Source organism: Lynx rufus, unplaced genomic scaffold (genome assembly GCF_022079265.1).
Source record: "Lynx rufus isolate CCGP_SWC_20201006 ecotype Redwood Valley unplaced genomic scaffold, mLynRuf1.p SCAF_14, whole genome shotgun sequence".
Taxonomy (NCBI): Eukaryota; Metazoa; Chordata; class Mammalia; order Carnivora; family Felidae; genus Lynx; species Lynx rufus.
Window position 1 is genome coordinate 45,647,812 of NW_025814828.1, and position 17,684 is coordinate 45,665,495.

Sequence of the window (17,684 nt, forward strand, 5' to 3'; positions counted from 1 at the left end):
TATATAACGTACAACATAAAGAATATAATCAACAGTATTGTAATAACTATGCAGTAAAAACATGGTAACTAGACATCATGGAGGTCATTTCATAATGCATAAAAAATATCAAATTATTATGACATACACCTGAAACTAATAGGGTATTGTGTCAGTTATATGTAAAATTAAAGAAAGGCCACAATATGTATAGCCTGCTTTTTCAAAATATTTCTTCATCAAAAATATGTTTATATCTCAATAGCTGTTAAAAGAAAAATATGATTCCGATCATTCAAATAACTACACAATTATGTGAAGAAAAGATTTGAATAATAAACAGATTGCTTTTTATTGGAAAGAAAACCTAAATAATTTTTATGTTATTGATAAGAAGTAACTGTCAATTTTAATATTCACATAAAGAAATAAGGATACTGCAAATAGTATTCATAATATACACTGTATTATTCTCAAATAGAAAAACAGTATACCCTTAAATTCAGTAATTTTATGTGGAAATTTAACCCAAAGAAAATTTTAAAAACCCACCCACTACTATCAAAGTACCCATGGTAGATTACCTGTAATAGTGAAAAATTGAGTACAATAATCCAAATGTATAATAATGGCAAAAGTTATGATTTTTATTAGGCAGATTACTGTAGAATTGAAAGTGATATATATAGTAACATCATGTACAAAGTAACATCCAAATGTTTGTGAAATGATCAGCAAAAAAAAACAAAAACAAATTCAATTTATGGGAAGAGGAACTCTTGGTGTGACAGCATAAGGAGCTCCATGGACTTGCTTCCCAGCAAAAGAGGTGAAAATTAATTTTTTAAAATGGTGGTTATGGCTGCATGGTAATATGGGTATACTTAATGCCATAGAACAGTACACTTAAAAATGGTCAAAATGGTAAAATCCTTTTCCCCTTCCTATCTCTCTCCTCCCAATTTGGTTTTCCTTTTTTCTATTAATTGACTGAGTAGGGGAAATATGGTTAAGACAGACTAAGGAGCTATCTGAGATATCCTGAGGCAAACAGATTAGAAGACTCCTTAAATCACAGAAATACTGTTCCCTCAATTTCCTGGGCATTTAATTTTTTTGTATTTAATATCTGTATTCACCATTAGACTATCAGCTCTTTCAGAAAGGGACTACAAGTGTGTTTCCTAAGATACTCATCAAAAATATGTATATATGTCTACTAATTTATTTTTTTAATATTTATTTATTCTTGAGAGAGACTGAGCACAAGCGGGAGAGGGGCAGAGAGAGAACGAGACACAGAATATGAAGCAGACTCTGGGCTCTGTATAGAGCCTGATACGGGGCTCGAACCCACAGACCACAAGATCATGACCTAAGTTAGTCAGACACCCAACCGACTGAGCCACCCAGGCACCCCTAATGTCCACTAATTTTAAATATAAATCTGTCTTATAGACTAAAAAATCATTACAGAGTTTTAATTTTCTTGTCCTGTATCTCTTAACCAGTTTTTAAAAATTTGTATTTTTAACAAAACACAAACATAAATCAGAAAGATTTGGTGCAAAACAAACTAACCTCCTATTTTACCCAATCTCCACTAGGAGCTGGTGATGTATCTTCTTAAATTGTGGTAGAAAAAACAGACACCATAAAATTTACCATCGGTTGATTTTAAGTGTATAGTTCAGTAGTGTTAACGTATCTCCAGAACATTCTCATCTTGCAAAGCGAAACTCTATACACATTAAACAACTCCCCATTCTCCCTTCCTCATAGTAAGCCCATTCTACTTTCTGTCTCTGTGAATTTGACTACTGTAGACATCTGAAGTGGATGGAATTGCATAGTATTCATCTTTTTTTGTGCTGGCTTATTTCATTTAATAACCTTAATGAACTCTGTCTCAGGGTTCATCCATATTATAGCATGTGACAAGATTTCCTTCCTTTTAAAAGCTGAGAAATATTCTACTATGTGTTTATACCACATTTTGTTTATCCATCCATCTACCAATATACACTTGGATTGTTACTACCTTTTCATTATTGTGAATAATGTAGCTATGAATATTGGTGTACAAATATCTCAGAGACCACGCTATCAATTATTTTGGGTATATACCCAGAAGTGTTATTGTTGGATCATATGATAATTTTAGTTTTAATTTTTTGAGGAAATTTTATACTATTTTCCACAGTGGCTGTATCATTTTATATTCCTACCAATAGTGCACAAATGTTTCAAAATCTCGACATCATTACCAACCCAGTATTTACTGATTTTTTTTTTTTTGATGTTAGCTATTCCAATAGGTGTGAGGTTGTATCTCATTGTGGTTTTGATTTACATTTCTCTAATGATTAGTGATGCTGGGCATATTTTCATGTGCTTGTAGGTCATTTGTATATTATCTTTAGAGAAATGTCTATTTGAATCTTTTGCCCATTTTTTAAAAATATAATTTGTCAGGTTGGCTAACATACAGTGTATACAGTGTGCTCTTGGTTTTGGAAGTAGATTCCCGTGATTCATTGCTTACATACAACACTCAGTGCTCATCCCAACAAGTGCCCTCCTCAATGCCCAACACCCATTTTCCCTCTCCCCTGACATCCCATCAACCCTCAGTTTGTTCTCTGTATTTAAGAGTCTCTTATGGGTTTGCCTCCCTCTCTGCTTGAAACTATTTTTCCCCTTCCCTTCCCCCATGATCTTCTGTTAAGTTTCTCAAATTCCACATATGAGTGAAAACATATGGTATCTGTCCTTCTCTGACTGACTTATTTCACTTAGCATAACACCCTCCAGTTCCATCCACATTGTCACAAATGGCAGGATTTCATTCTTTCTCAGTGCCAAGTAGTATCCCATTGTATATACAAACCACATCTTCTTTATCCATTCATCAGTTGATGGACATTTAGGCTCTTTCCACAATATGGCTATTGTTGAAACTGCTGCTATAAACGTTGGGGTACTTGTGCCCCTATGAATCAGCACTCCTGTATCCCCTGTATAAATTCCTAGTAGTGCTATTGCTGGGTTGTAGGGTAGTTCTATTTTTTATTTTTTAAGGAACCTCCACACTGATTTCCAGAGCAGCTGCACCAGTTTGCATTCCCACCAACACTGCAAGAGGATTCCCATTTCTCCACATCTTCACCAGCAGCTGTTGTTTCCTGAGTTGTTAATTTTAGCCACTCTGACCGGTGTGAGGTGGTATCTCAATGTGGTTTTGATCTGTATCTCCCTGATGATGAGTGATGTTGAGCATCTTTCCAAGTGTCTGTTTCTTTTGCCCATTTTTTGAATTAGATTATCTGTTTATTGTGGAATTGTAGTTCTTTATGTATTCTGGATATTAACCCCTTAAATGATATATGAGTTGCAAATGTTTTCTCCTGTAATGTAGGTTGCCTTTTTACTCTGACAAAATGTTAAATTTTATGTTATGTATATTTTACAATAATGCTATTGATAATGATGATAAAAACTACCCACAATAAAAGCCTAGGTCCAGATAGCTTCACTACTGAATTTTGGCAAACATTTTATTTTCATTTTTTTTTCAATATATGAAATTTATTGTCAAATTGGTTTCCATACAACACCCAGTGCTCATCCCAAAAGGTGCCCTCCTCAATACCCATCACCCACCCTCCCCTCCTTCCCACCCCCCATCAACCCTCAGTTTGTTCTCAGTTTTTTTTTATATATGAAATTTATTGTCAAATTGGTTTCCATACAACACCCAGTGCTCATTCCAAAAGGTGCCCTCCTCAATATCCATCACCCACCCTCTCCTCCCTCCCACCCCCCATCAACCCTCAGTTTGTTCTCAGTTTTTAAGAGTCTCTTATGCTTTGGCTCTCTCCCACTCTAACCTCTTTTTTTTTTTTTTCCTTTCCCTCCCCCATGGGTTTCTGTTAAGTTTCTCAGGATCCACATAATAGTGAAAACATATGGTATCTGTCTTTCTCTGTATGGCTTATTTCACTTAGCATCACACTCTCCAGTTCCATCCACGTTGCTACAAAGGGCCATATTTCATTCTTTCTCATTTCTGGCAAACATTTTAAAAAGAACTAACATCAATTCTTCCCAAACTCTTTCATTTTTTTTCAAACTCTTTCAAAAAACAGGAAAAGGAATACTTCCCAACTCATTAAAATGAGGGCAGTATTAGCCTCATACCAAAACCAAATAGTAAAAGAAAACAAAACTGAAAACTAGTATCTCTTATGAATAAGGATGCACAAATCCTCAACAAAATATTAGAAAACAGAATCCAGCAACATATAAAGCGAATTATATACCATGACCAAATGGGATTTATCCCAGGCATGCAAGGTTGGTTTACTGACATTCAAAGTAATGTACCATATCAAAAGAATTTTAAAAACCCATATGATAATCTCAGTAGATGCACAGAAATCATTTGACAATATCTAACACCATTCATGATAAAAAAAAATTACAAAACTGGAACTAGAAAGGAACTTCCTCAGCTTCTATGAAAAAACTACAACACTATACTAATGGTGAAAGATCAGATGCTCTCTCCCCCAAGATTAAGAACAAGAAAAGGGCATCTGCTCTTGTCACTCAACACTGTACTAAGAGGTATAACCACGGAAATTGGTCAAGAAAAAGAAATAGAAGTAATCCACATTGGAAAGGAAAATATAAATTATCTTTATTTGCAAATAATATGATCTTGTATATGGAAAACCCTTTATCCACTTAAAAACTATTAGGACTAATAATTGAATTAATATGCAAAACTTAATTTTTTAAAAACATTTGCAAGACACAATCCAAAATTATTATTAAAAACAAAATTCCATTTAAATTACCATCAAAAAGAATAAAATAAGTAGGAATAAATTAACACACAACATGCAAAATGTATGTACTAAAAACTACAAAACACTTGTGAAAGAAAATTAAAGACTTAAATAAATCCTAAAACATCCTAGTTCATGGATCAGAAGACTGAATATTGTTAAGATGGCAATGCTTCCTAAAATGAAATAAAGATTCAACGTAATCCCTATCATAATCCCAATTAGAATCCTAATCAGAATCCCTGTGCTGACTTCTCTGTAGAAATTTACAAACTGATTTGAAAATTCATATGGAATTGCCAGGGACCCAGAATAGCCTAAACAATCTTGAAGAAGAACAAAACAGGATGATTCACTTTCAAAACTTACTTTCAAAGCAAAGATAATCAAGACAGTATGTTACTGGCATAAGGACTGATATAGATTAGTGGAATAGAACTAAGAATCAAGAAATAAGCCTACGGGTCTATGACCAGCTGATTTTCAACAAGGGTGCCAAGACCATTAAACAGGGAAAGAATAGTCCTTTCAAGAAATAGTGCAAGGATAACTGAATAGCCACAGCAAAAGACTGAAGTTGGACCTTTACTTCACATCATATATAGAAATTTGGACCTTAACTTCACATTATATATAGAAATCAACTCAAAATGGATCAAAAACCTAAATATAAGAGCAAAAGTTATACAATTCTTTGAAGGAAACAGGGATAAATCTTCATGAACATATCTGGCAATGGTTTTTTAGATATAACACCAACAACACAAGTAACAAAAGAAAATACAGATCTCCTGGACTTCATCAAAAAGAATAACTTGTGTCCATCAAAAAACACTATCAAGAAAGTGAGGGGCATCTGGGTGGCTCAGTCAGTTAAGTGTCTGACTTCAGCTCAGATCATGATCTCGCAGTTCATGGGTTTGAGCCCTGCATCTGGCTCTGTGCTGACAGTTCAGAGCCTGGAGCCTGCTTCAGATTCTGTGTCTCCCTCTCTCACTGCCCCTCTCCCCCTCTCTCTCAAAAAAAAATGAATAAACACTAAAATTTTTTAAAAAAGAAAGTGAAATGACAACCCACAGAACAAGAAAAAATATTTGTGAATCATACATTTAATAAGAGCTTCATATGCAGAAAATATAAAACAAACCTCCTAAAACTTAACTCAATGACAAATAACTAAATTCAAAAATGGGCAAAGGACCTCAATAAACATTTCTCCAAAGATACAAATAGTCAATAAAAACATGAAAAGATGTTCAACATTATGAGTCATTAGAGAAATACAAATCAAAATCACAATGAGATACCACTTCATAGCCACTAGGATGGCTTTACAAGCTGGCCTTATTTTATTGTGATATTTCTCACATACTGTTTTTTCACAAATTGAAGGTTTGTGGCAACCCTGTGTCAAGCAAGTCTATTGGTACATTTGCGCACTCTGTGTTTCTGTGTCACATTTTGGAAATTCTAGCAATATTTCAAACTTTTTCATTATCATATTCGTTATGGTGACCTGTGTTCAGTAAAATCTGACGTTACTATTGTAACTATTTTGAGGTACAATGAATTACACCCACTGAAGACAGAGAACTTCACTAATATGTGTTGCGTATGTTCTGACTGTTCCACCAACTGGCCAATCCCCCACATTTCTCCCTCTCCTCAGACCTTCCTATTTTCTGAGACACAATAATAATGAAATTGGGCCAATTAATAACCCTACACTTGGCCTCTAGGTGTTCAAGTAAAAGGAGGAGTCATATGTTTCTCACTTTAAGTCAAAAGCTAGAAATGATTAAGCTTAATGAGGAAGGCATGTTGACAGATGCGATGGGCCTAAAGCTAGGCCTCTTCTGCCAGTTAGCCAAGTTGTAAATGCAAAGGAAAAGTTCTCCAAGGAAATTAAAAGTGCTACTCCAGTGAACACATGAATGTTTAAAGAAGCAAAACAGTCTTATTGCTGATGTGGAAAAAGTTTTAGTGGTCTGGATAGAAAATCAAACCAGTCATGACATTTCATTAGGCCAAAATCTAATCCAGAGCAAGGCCCTAACTCTCTCCAGTTCTATGAAAGCCAAGAGAGGTGAAGAAGCTGCAAAATAAAAGTTTAAAGCAAGCAGAGGTTGACTCATGAGATATAAAGAAAGTGGTCTCCATAACACAAAAGTGCAAGGTGAAGCAACAAGTGCTGATGTAAAAGCTGTTGCAGGTTATCCAGAAGATCTAGCTAAAATAATTAGTAAAGGTGGCTATACTAAACAATGTATTTTCAATGTAGACAAAACAGCCTTCTATTACAAGATGATGTCATCTCTGACTTTCATAGCTAGAGAGAAGTCAATGCCTGGCTTCAAAACTCAAAGAACAGACTGACTCTCTTCTTAGGGGCTAATTCAGCTGGTAACTTTAAGTTGAAGCTAATGCTCATTTACTATTCTGAAAATCCAGGGCCTCTGAAGAATTAAGCTAAATCTACACTGCCTGTGCTCTATAAAGGGAACAACAAGGCCTGGATGACGGCACATCTGTTTTTGACCTGGTTTACTAAGTATTTTAAGTCCACTGTTGAGACCTACTGCTCAGGAAAAAAAAAGGCTTCTTTCAAAATATTACTGCTCATTGACCATGCACCTCATCAGCCAAGAAGTCTTATGAAAATGAACACAAGATTAATGTTGTTTTCATGATCTGCTAACACACCATTTATTCTGCAGCCCATAGATGAAAGAGTAATTTAAACATTCGAGTTTTATGATTTAAGAAATACATTTTGTAAGGCTGTAGCCTCAAAATAAATTGAAAACCTTCTGGAAAGCATTCACCATTCTAGGTGCTATTAAGAACATTTGTGGGGGCACGTGGGTGACTCAGTCAGTTAAGCATCCGACTTGATTTCAGTTCAGGTCATGATCTCATAGTTCATGGGTTTGGACCCACATTGGGTTCTGCACTGATGGTGCAGAACCTGCTTGGGATTCTCTCTCTCCCTCTCTCTTTGCTCCTCCCCTGCTTGCATGCATACACTCTCTCTCTCTTTCAAAATAAAAAGTAATAAAAAAGAACATTTGTGATTCATGGGAAGAGGTCAAAATATCGACATTTGGAAGAAGTTGAATCCAACCCTCATAGATGAATTTTAGAGGTTCAAGATTTCACTGGAAGAAATAACTTCAGATGTGATTGAAATAGCAAGACAACTGGAATTAGAAGTGAAGCCTGAGGGGTGCCTGGGTGGCTCAGTCGGTTAAGCATCCAACTCTTGGTTTCAGCTCAGGTCATAATCTCACACTTTAGTGGGTTTGATCCCTACATTGGGCTCCACCCTGGCAGCACAGAGCCTGCTAGGGATTTTCTGTCTCCCTCTCTACCCCTCCCACACTCACACTGTCTCTCTCTTAAAATAAATAAACTTAAAAAAGTTTTTTGAAAAAAAAAAAGAGAAGTGAAGCCTGAAGATAGGACTGAATTGTTGCAATGTCAAGATAAAACTTGAACAGATGAGGATTTGCCTCTTACAGATGAGAAAAGGAAGTGGTTTCTTGAGGTGGAATCTACTTCTGGTGAAGATGCTGTGAAGATCACTGAAATGACAACAAATGATCCAAAATGTTATATAAACATATTTGATAAAGCAGCAGCAGGGTTTGAGAAGACTGAATCCAATTTTGAAAGGAATTCTACTGGGGGCAAAATGTTATCAAACAGCATTGCATGCTACACAGAAACTGTTCATGTAAAAAGTCAATCAATGCAGCAAACTTCACTGCTGTCTTATTTTTTTAATGATTATTCATTTTTTGAGAGAGAGCGTGAGTGGGGGAGGGGCAGAGAGAGAGAGAGGGAGACAAAGAATCCAAAGCAGGCTCCAGGCTTTTTTGCAGTGGTCTGGAACCAAACCCTCAATATCCCTGAGGTATGCTTGTAATAAAACAAAGCAAAGCAAAGCAAAGCAAAGCAAAGCAAAGCAGCTCAAAGCAAAACAAAACAGAAGATAACTATTGGTGAAGATGTGGAGAAACTGGAACCCTTGTACACTGCTTGTGGAAATGTAAAATAGTACAGCCAGTAAGGAAAACAGTTTGGTGGTTCCTCAATAAGTTAAACATAAAATTACCACAATACCCAATAATTCCATTCCTAAGTATACAACCAAAAGAAGTGAAAACAGATGCTTAAATACTTGAATACAAATATTTATCATAGCACTGTTCACAACAGTCAAAAGGTGAAAACAACCCAGATATATATGAATGAATAAATGGATAATCAAAATGTGGGTATTATCCATACAATGGAATATTAGGTCTTTATTACCTAATGAATACAATATTGACACATGCTACAACATGGAATAACCCTGAAACACACTATATGAAAAAAAAAAAGTCACAAAAAAACACATATTATATGAATCCCTTTATATGAAAGTTTCAGAACAGGTTAATCTATAGAAACAGAAAGTAGATTGATGAGTGACTGCTTAAGGTTTGAAGAGGTGGAAGGCACGGGTAGGAGGGTAACAGCTAAAGGGTACAGGGTTTCTTTGGTGGCGATTAAAATGGTTGAAAGTTGTGGTGATGGTTGCATAACTCCATGAATATACTAAAAACCAATAAACTGTTCACTTAAAATGGTTGAACTGCATGATATGTGAATTATATCTCAATAAAGCTCTTTACAAAAACAAAAAAAAACCAAAAAATCTTATTTTATGTTACAATTCCAACAGTTAAGACCATATTTACCTAGATAAGGACAAGAAGAATGTGCAGAAAAAATGAATACATTAAAGTTGTGTGTCTGGGTAGTATTTTTTTCTTTTATTGTTAAAATGCTTGTAAAATACATTTAAACGAAGGTTTCAAAAATTATAATACAGTGCTCGCTTCGGCAACACATATACAAAAATTATAATACAGAAATGTTTGTAACTTACCTTTGTAAATAAGAGGTTTATCTTTATCTTCTGTCTTTTCCCTACTAGCCAATTCAAGAAAATCTTCAATCAAGTCCAGAGATATGAGAGACTGGCTGAAAACAAGGCTAAAAAAATGGAGAGTGTTCATGAATTAGAATATTCACATAGTAAAGATATCACTTCTTCCCAAATTGGTCTACAAATTCAACACAATTCTAATCAAAACTATAGTATGACTTTTGAGAAATTAACAAGCTGATTCTAAAGTTTATATGAGAATGCTGAGCACACACAGTACCCAAAACAACTTTGAAAAAGTTGGAGGCCTAACTTTATGTGATTTCAACGTTTACAAAGCTTAAGTAATCAGAATGTAGTGCTGATTAAGGGACAAGCACAAATCAATGGAACAGAATATAGGGTCCAGATATAGAAAGCCACACAATATAGTTAGCTAAATGGTTTTTTACAAAGAGCAGAGGCAATTCAGTGGAAAAAGGATAATTTTTTCAACAATGATCTTGGCAAAATTCAACATCCATATGCAAAAAAAAAAAAAAAAAAAAAAGAATTTTGGCCTAAATCTCACACTTTATACAAAAAGTAATTCAAGATGCAGCATAAATATAAATTTAAAATGTTAAACTGTAGAATGTTTAAAAAACACAATTAAGAAAATTCGTGTAACTTGGGGTTAGACAAACAATTCTTAGAACACCAAAAGTATGATCTACAGGAAAAAAGCTGATAAACAGGATTTCAGAAAATTTAAAACTTTTATTGTATAAAAGACACTACTTAGTAAATATGATAAAAAAGTCTTATTAAAAGTATTTGAGTAATTTTAGACTTATACACATTCTAAAACACTTTGTTATTCCATTTCAAATATGTCTGCAGATTCCTGATTCTCCATCCCAATAGTTTTCTAACTCCTGATTTTAGCCATGAAAATGGCTTATGCGGTATTAAATATAATAAATAATTTCAATATAATTACTATATAGTGATTCAACACTTCTATACAACACCTGATGCTCATCACAAGTACACTCTTTAATCCCCATCACCTGTTGAACCTGAAACTACAATTACATTGTATGTTAACTAACTGGGACTTAAATAAAAAAAAATACACACACACACACACACACACACACACACACACACGTGTGTATACATACACATAAAATCAGGGTGCCTTGGGGGAGAAGAAGGTAAAAGTGTCACTGGCCCCTTAGCCTTTGCTCTAGGTCACCAACTTTCAAGGGCTCTGAGAAACAGTTTGAAAATCACTACTCTCATCTATCCCTTTGGTGAGAAGTGGACATAATTATACACAGGAAATGAAAAAAAAATCTAGAAAGAGAATGAAGGAAGGCTCATTCTCTCCCTTACATATGCAAACAAAGTAGGTTAGTACATAAGGAACTAGACATCTGTCCAAGCAGTTTGGTTTTAATTGATTCTGAAAGCTGTACTATAAGAGAACAATGCTTTTATGACTCCAGAAGATCCTTCAACACTCAATGCTGGATGTCTTCAGATTTAGTAGAACTAAAAAGAACAACTCAAGTTATGAAACAGCTGTTGGAGTTAACAACATATGCACTGGCTATTGTATGACTTCCTAAACTCTGCATGCACTATGGAAGTCTAATGTCTCCTAGTTGGTACTCCTGGTATACTGGTAAGGAAATGAATTTATTCCCAATACTAAGTGTAAATGACCAACGGCCTTGATCCCTCAGTAGGTTGATTATCTTTCCCAGAATCAAAACCTTTACTGAATCACTTCTTTCTGAGCTACAGATTAAGTTTCTTGCAATTCCTATAACTAGGAAACTTATTCTTAGAAATACTAATTATTTATTTAATTGGAATTAATCTGGAATTTGGGTTACTATTCTGGAAAAAGGTTGACTTGAGTCAGCATTAAGACTGGTTCTGGGAACCACTGAGCTCAGAAAAACCTCACTATGAAAAAGGTGGTATTATTAGGATTAAGTGGCTACATACTAATGGTTATCTCTGTTAACTTTTTCTAGTTGCAGATAACATGAAAAACTACTGCCCGGATTGGTAATAATTTTCAAACTTGTATAAACTACCTTGGCTTTATCTATTTTATTAGTGACTCCTATGAAAATATAAAATCAATACAAATCAAATTCATACATATATAAAAAATCTGGAAAATTAAAATTTAATCAAATTTTAATATTTAAATGACAGAAAACAAGTTAGAAGGGCTGGACTGAAACCAGTAGTGTACTGGAATTAGGTATAACTAGCTTGGAACAGGAAAGTAGATTGTTAGCATTTCTTCCCCCCACTGACATCATGATGATAGCTTAAAATTGAACATGGCAGTATTTGACTATGAAAATCAGCAAATGTTACAAATTAGAGCTTTTCTTTCTTGCTTCATTTCCTTTTGTGCTATTATTTTTCTGAAGAGTCAGTTGTTAAACACTTATCAACACACCATTGGCTAAAATCACTGGAATTCATTTATCTTTTGCCCCATGAAATATCAAGTTTACACTTGGGTCAAAAGATCAACTGCACAAATAGAGAATAGAAAAATCTGATTTAACAGCAGTTCTTCTTTAAAAAATAAACGAGAGTCTCAGTTGACCATGAGTTCAATATGAACCAACAGTGTTACTTAGATGTTGGAAAACCTCTCTATTGGACTGCATGGATGAACTATAGGGTCCAGAATAAACAAGAACCTGCTTTACTATAACTCTGTGTTAATAAAAACTCAGTTGAAGTGTTTTGTTTGCTGTGACCATATTTTGAGATGGGTGCTAAAAAACTGAAATATGTTTAAAACCTATGAAATTAGGCCATACAAAGAATAGATCAATGCAGAGGAAAAAAAAAAAGCTAAAAGTGACAAGAGAGATGAACCCACCATTATCTGAAAAGGAGACAATTAAAACAGTAGTACTGATGTCTGCAACCTGCATTGGAAGGCACCAGGAAAATAAGATGGATAGATAAATAGATACGTAATAAAGACAGTACAATGAAATATAGAATATAGTATAGATGCTAGGTGATAGGTATATGGGTATTCACTGTAAAATTCTTTCTGTTTTTATGTTTGAAAACTTCCATAAGGAAATGTTGGACAAATAAAGAATAGTGGTAATCACAGTTAAGGAAATGCATAGTTTTATAGTACTAGCACTGGTAATGTCTATCAGTTGGGCTTATAACTAAAAAAATATCACTGTAAGAGTGTAAAAGAAGCAAAAGATATGTTCAATTTTAAACCACAAGGAAAATGTATAGGGATAAAGTACAAACTAAAGATAAGGATACAATTTCTAAAAATTTGAAGTATTCAACTATAGGTAGCCTTCTGAAATGGCAAATGTTCTACCATAGGAGAGGCTACGAGAACATCATGATGAAAATGGTGGAAGAGATTCTTGCACTGCCTAGGAAATTAAAAGACCACTAAAATCCCTTCCATATTCTTAAAATTCTTGTATGGTACCCAAATAAAAATTAATTTTAAACTACAGAAGTTGATAGCAGAAAAGAGCAAAGCATGTCAGAGCAATCATTTCTCCTGACTTCTTAGGAATGCTGAATTCAAATATCCACTTTTTACTTGCATCTTCTATGGATATCTAATAGGGCTCTCAAACTTAACATAGCCAGAACAGACTTCTTTACAATGTCTAATAAACGTAGTTCTTCCCTATTCTCCATTTTAGTAAGTAGCACCAGAATTCACCAGCCTCCTGGTCTGGAAGCCTAGGAGTCATTTTTGACTACTCTTTCATTCTTATTGCCCTGAATTTAATGTACTAAATCCTGTTATTTCTATTCCAAAACATGTCCTTTACCTCCAATACTGTCACTCCATTCATTACATATCTGAACCACTTGTTTCTGTGTAAATAAAGTCGTAATATACAACAAAAATAAATTTTATCGAGTAATTACTAAGTGCAAGATGTAATAAGTTAATAAAAATAATAAAACACTCTGTGTCTTCAAACAACTCACTATCCAGTGAAAAGACATACAAGTATATTAGAATGCATTAACATTAGGGTTGCCTGGGTGGCTCAGTCAGTTGAGCGACTGACTTCAGATCAGGTCATGATCTCACGGTTTGTGAGTTCGAGCCCCGCATCGGGCTCTGTGCTGACAGCTTAGAGCCTGGAGCCTGCTTCTGATTCTGTGTCTCCCTCTCTCTCTGCCCCTCCCCCACTCATGCTCTGTCTCTGTCTCAGAAATAAACATTAAAATTTAAAAAAAATAAAAAAAAAAGAATGTATTAACATTAGAGGTATATTAAAAGATGGATTAGAAATATTAATAGCAGATCTACCTCCTTCCAAGAGTTAAAAGAACTGAGTTTGAAAGTTTTTAAGATAAAAGGTTTATTTCAGCCTTATGTTAAACTGTTATTAAAGAATCACAGACACATTTTTAAAATATTTTATGATCAGATGTTGGGACCTTATAACAACCTAAACAGTAAGTATGGTTCAAAACATTAAAAGTATGTTTTCTGAATAGTAATTTGAAGGATGAGAGTGGAAGGCAGGGACGCAAGGAAGGGAATGGGGACACAAATGCTAGAAGTAAAACAAACAGGAACAAAAACAAAGGAGAAATTATGGAGAATAGTCAAAGAGGTGAAATACAGTCTGAAGGGCACTAGATTTGGAGATTAAAAGGTCACTAACTGACTTTAGGGGGAAAAAATCTCAATAAAGTAACATGGTAGAAACCACACTACATGGATTGAAAAATAAGTTTAAAGATAGTGAAATATAGATATCCATCAGAGGCTTGGCTCAAAGAAATAAGTTCAAGGTGCAATAGCCAGAAAGGGAAAACCGCAATGAAGAAATAACCAGAATATGCACTCAGAACTAGTGGCTTAGAAGGAAGACAGTGGTCTATCACTACATTAACCAAAAAAATTACATCTTTCTAAGGAAGAAAACAAAACAGATTTCTTCAAATAAATTGTTTAAACAACAGAATGATTATTAAAAAGGTTCATTTATAGAATAAAAATAGGAGAAACTTACACTTTATCCCCAATTTCCTCTGCCATTCGAAGAATTTCAAAGAGAAGTACCATTTTTCCAGAATGTTCTAAAACCTCAGCATCAGCATCTGTAACAAAATCTTTGTACCAGTCTGGAGCTGGGCTGCTTGGATTAGAAGAAGTAGCTTTACCTAAATAAAACAAATGAAACATAAATAAGTAGGCAAATAAGAAAACTGAAAGATCCTGAAAGAAGGATTAAGACAGGCACCAAGAGAAAGAGGAGAGAGAGGGAGAGAGGGGAAGGAAGAAGAGGAGAGGGGAGAGGGGGATGACAGGGAGGGAGGGCACCCTCTTGCAAAAAGAGGGAAAAAAAGACCACCCCAGGAAAGAGAGAGTTATACTGTGAGAAAAAGACACAAGGTGGGGGAGTAGAGTAGAGGGGACAAACCCACCCTAGGAGAGGGAGAGAAAGAGACAGGGAGTCAGACACACACAAACACACACGTTTGGATGCAAAGGAAGAAAAACATTGAGTGGGAGCAGGCACATCAAGTGAGAGAGTAAGCAAGAGAAAGACCCTGAGAAAGTACAACTATGAGAAACAGTGCCTGGGAGTGAGAGACTCAGAAAAACAGAGACCCTAAGAGGCAAAGCCCCAAGGCACTGAGAGAGTATAACTCCCAACACACATCCCAAGAGACAGAGACTAGGAGAGAAAAAAGACCTAGAGAACCAAAGAAAGACAGAGAAAGGTAGGGAGGAGAGGAGGGAGGGAAGAGACAGACTGACTCAGAGATCAAGAGAGAAAAGATCTTAGGGGCATGAAACATTTCTCTTTCCTAACAGAATTCTGGAAAACAAACAAGGATTGATCCCAGAATGATGATATCATGTTAAATCATTTTCTTATTTTCCCCGCAAACTTTTGACTATAAAAGATATAAGAAGAAAGTAATACAAAATAATCCATTAATATCTAAACATAAACAGTTCAATTCAAAACAAGGAACATAAAGGTTTACCTGCTTTTTGTACCTTCCCTGAACTGCTTTTTAATGCAAACTATTTTAAATTTTTACACATTTTTGTTATAAACAAAATATTTTATACATTCACAAAAGTATATAGAATATAATGAACAGCAGTGTTTCCCACATCCAATCTTTATTAAATTTTACCACTTATTAATTAAATCTGCTTCTGATGCAGTTGACAAGTAATATGTAACCATACCCAATTGCATCCTCTTCTATCCCTCCCTTCTTTCTAGGAGGTTTCTAAAATTCCAACTTATAAAACTCTCTAGATTTACAGGGCATTAAGATATGTGAAATAAGTCAGACTCCTAAGGGAAAATACCATATGATTCTGCCCATAAGCGGAATCTTAAAAAATGAATTAAAAAAAAGCAGAATCAGATATATAAATACAGAGAACAAACAGTGTTGCCAGAGGGGAAGAGGATGGGCAGACAAAATGGGTGAAGGGGAGAGGGACATACAGGCCTCTGGTTATGGAATGAGTTAATTCATGGGAATCTAAAAACAAAGCAAAACAAATGAATAAACAAAAAGCAGTATCAGACCTATAAATACATAGAACAAACCAAGCCATGAGAATAAAAGGCACAGCATAAGGAATACAGTTAATGATATTAATAGCAATATAACAGGACAAATGATAGCCACATTTGTGGGGAATATAGCATAATGCATAAACTTGTCAAATCACTAAGTTGTACACCTGAAACTAATGTAACATTGAGTCAACTACACTTAAAAAAAGTAAAAACACAAATATATATAAATCAAAATAAAATAAAACCCTCAATTCTATATTTACTATTTTTGTGTATGTTTTTATATTTTCACTACACATGTATGCCTAAACCCTATATTACCTTTCATGTTTTTAAACTACATGTAATCAGTACATACTGGATGTATCTTTATATGATTTATTTCTTCAATAAATGTAGCTTATCATTTTTCATTCAAAGTGAGACTTACTTAATCACTCTAACCTCTATGTAGAATTCCACTGCCCAAATATACCATCATTTTTAGCTCTCCTCACAGACATTATGGCATCTCATCAGTCCCTCTCATAGACATGTAGATCATTTCTAATTTTTGGCAACTGTCAAAAGAACACTCAGTGTTGTTATACTTTTCTAGAATATGGTCTATCTCATAAGTTTTAAATTTTAGGGCATAAACTTATACATGTGATATTTAAAATTCTCACTAAAAATAACTGTAGTCTTTATCAAAAACTTCTATTATCTGAGGCTCTAGAGAATCTAATTAGGCTGTTAGTTTTGTGTGTTAACTTTTGTCAGGCTTGCTGCTAACTCATATCGTGGCTAACGTTTCCTGAAGATAATAGTTTCCTTGATTATTCTGTAATTTTTTTAATGTGAGATTTATTGTCAAATTGGTTTCCATACAACACCTAGTGCTCATCCCAATAGGTGCCCTCCTCAATACCCCTCACCCACCCTCCCCTCCCTCGAAACCCCATCAACCCTCAGTTTGTTCTCAGTTTTTAAGAGTCTTTTAAGTTTTGGCTCCCTCCCTGTCTTTTTTTTTTTACCTTCCCCTCCCCCATGATCTTCAGTTAAGCTTCTCAGGATCCACATAAGAGTGAAAACATACAGTATCTGTCTTTCTCTATATGACTTATTTCACTTAGCATAACACTCTCCAGTTCCATCCATGTTGCCACAAAAGGCCATATTTCATTCTTTCTCATTGCCACGTAGTATTCCATTGTGTATATAAACCACAATTTCTTTATCCATTCATCAGTTAATGGACATTTAGGCTCTTTCCATAATTTGGCTGTTGTTGAAAGTGCTGCTATAAACATTGGGGTACAAGTGCCCCTATGCATC

General features: G+C 34.8%; 1 protein-coding gene across 7 annotated transcripts in view; it reads right to left on the bottom strand.

Annotated features, from left to right (window-relative positions):
• Window positions 1-17,684, bottom strand: part of ATRX (ATRX chromatin remodeler) — a 322,803-nt gene that overhangs the window by 67,910 nt on the left and 237,209 nt on the right. For all 7 annotated transcript variants that reach the window (XM_047076254.1, XM_047076252.1, XM_047076256.1 and 4 more), the window contains 2 exons: window positions 14,826-14,976; window positions 9,772-9,878 (listed from right to left, as the gene is read on the bottom strand). In XM_047076254.1, coding sequence (XP_046932210.1) covers window positions 9,772-9,878; window positions 14,826-14,976 — 258 coding nt within the window. The remainder of the gene's footprint in view (window positions 1-9,771; window positions 9,879-14,825; window positions 14,977-17,684) is intronic.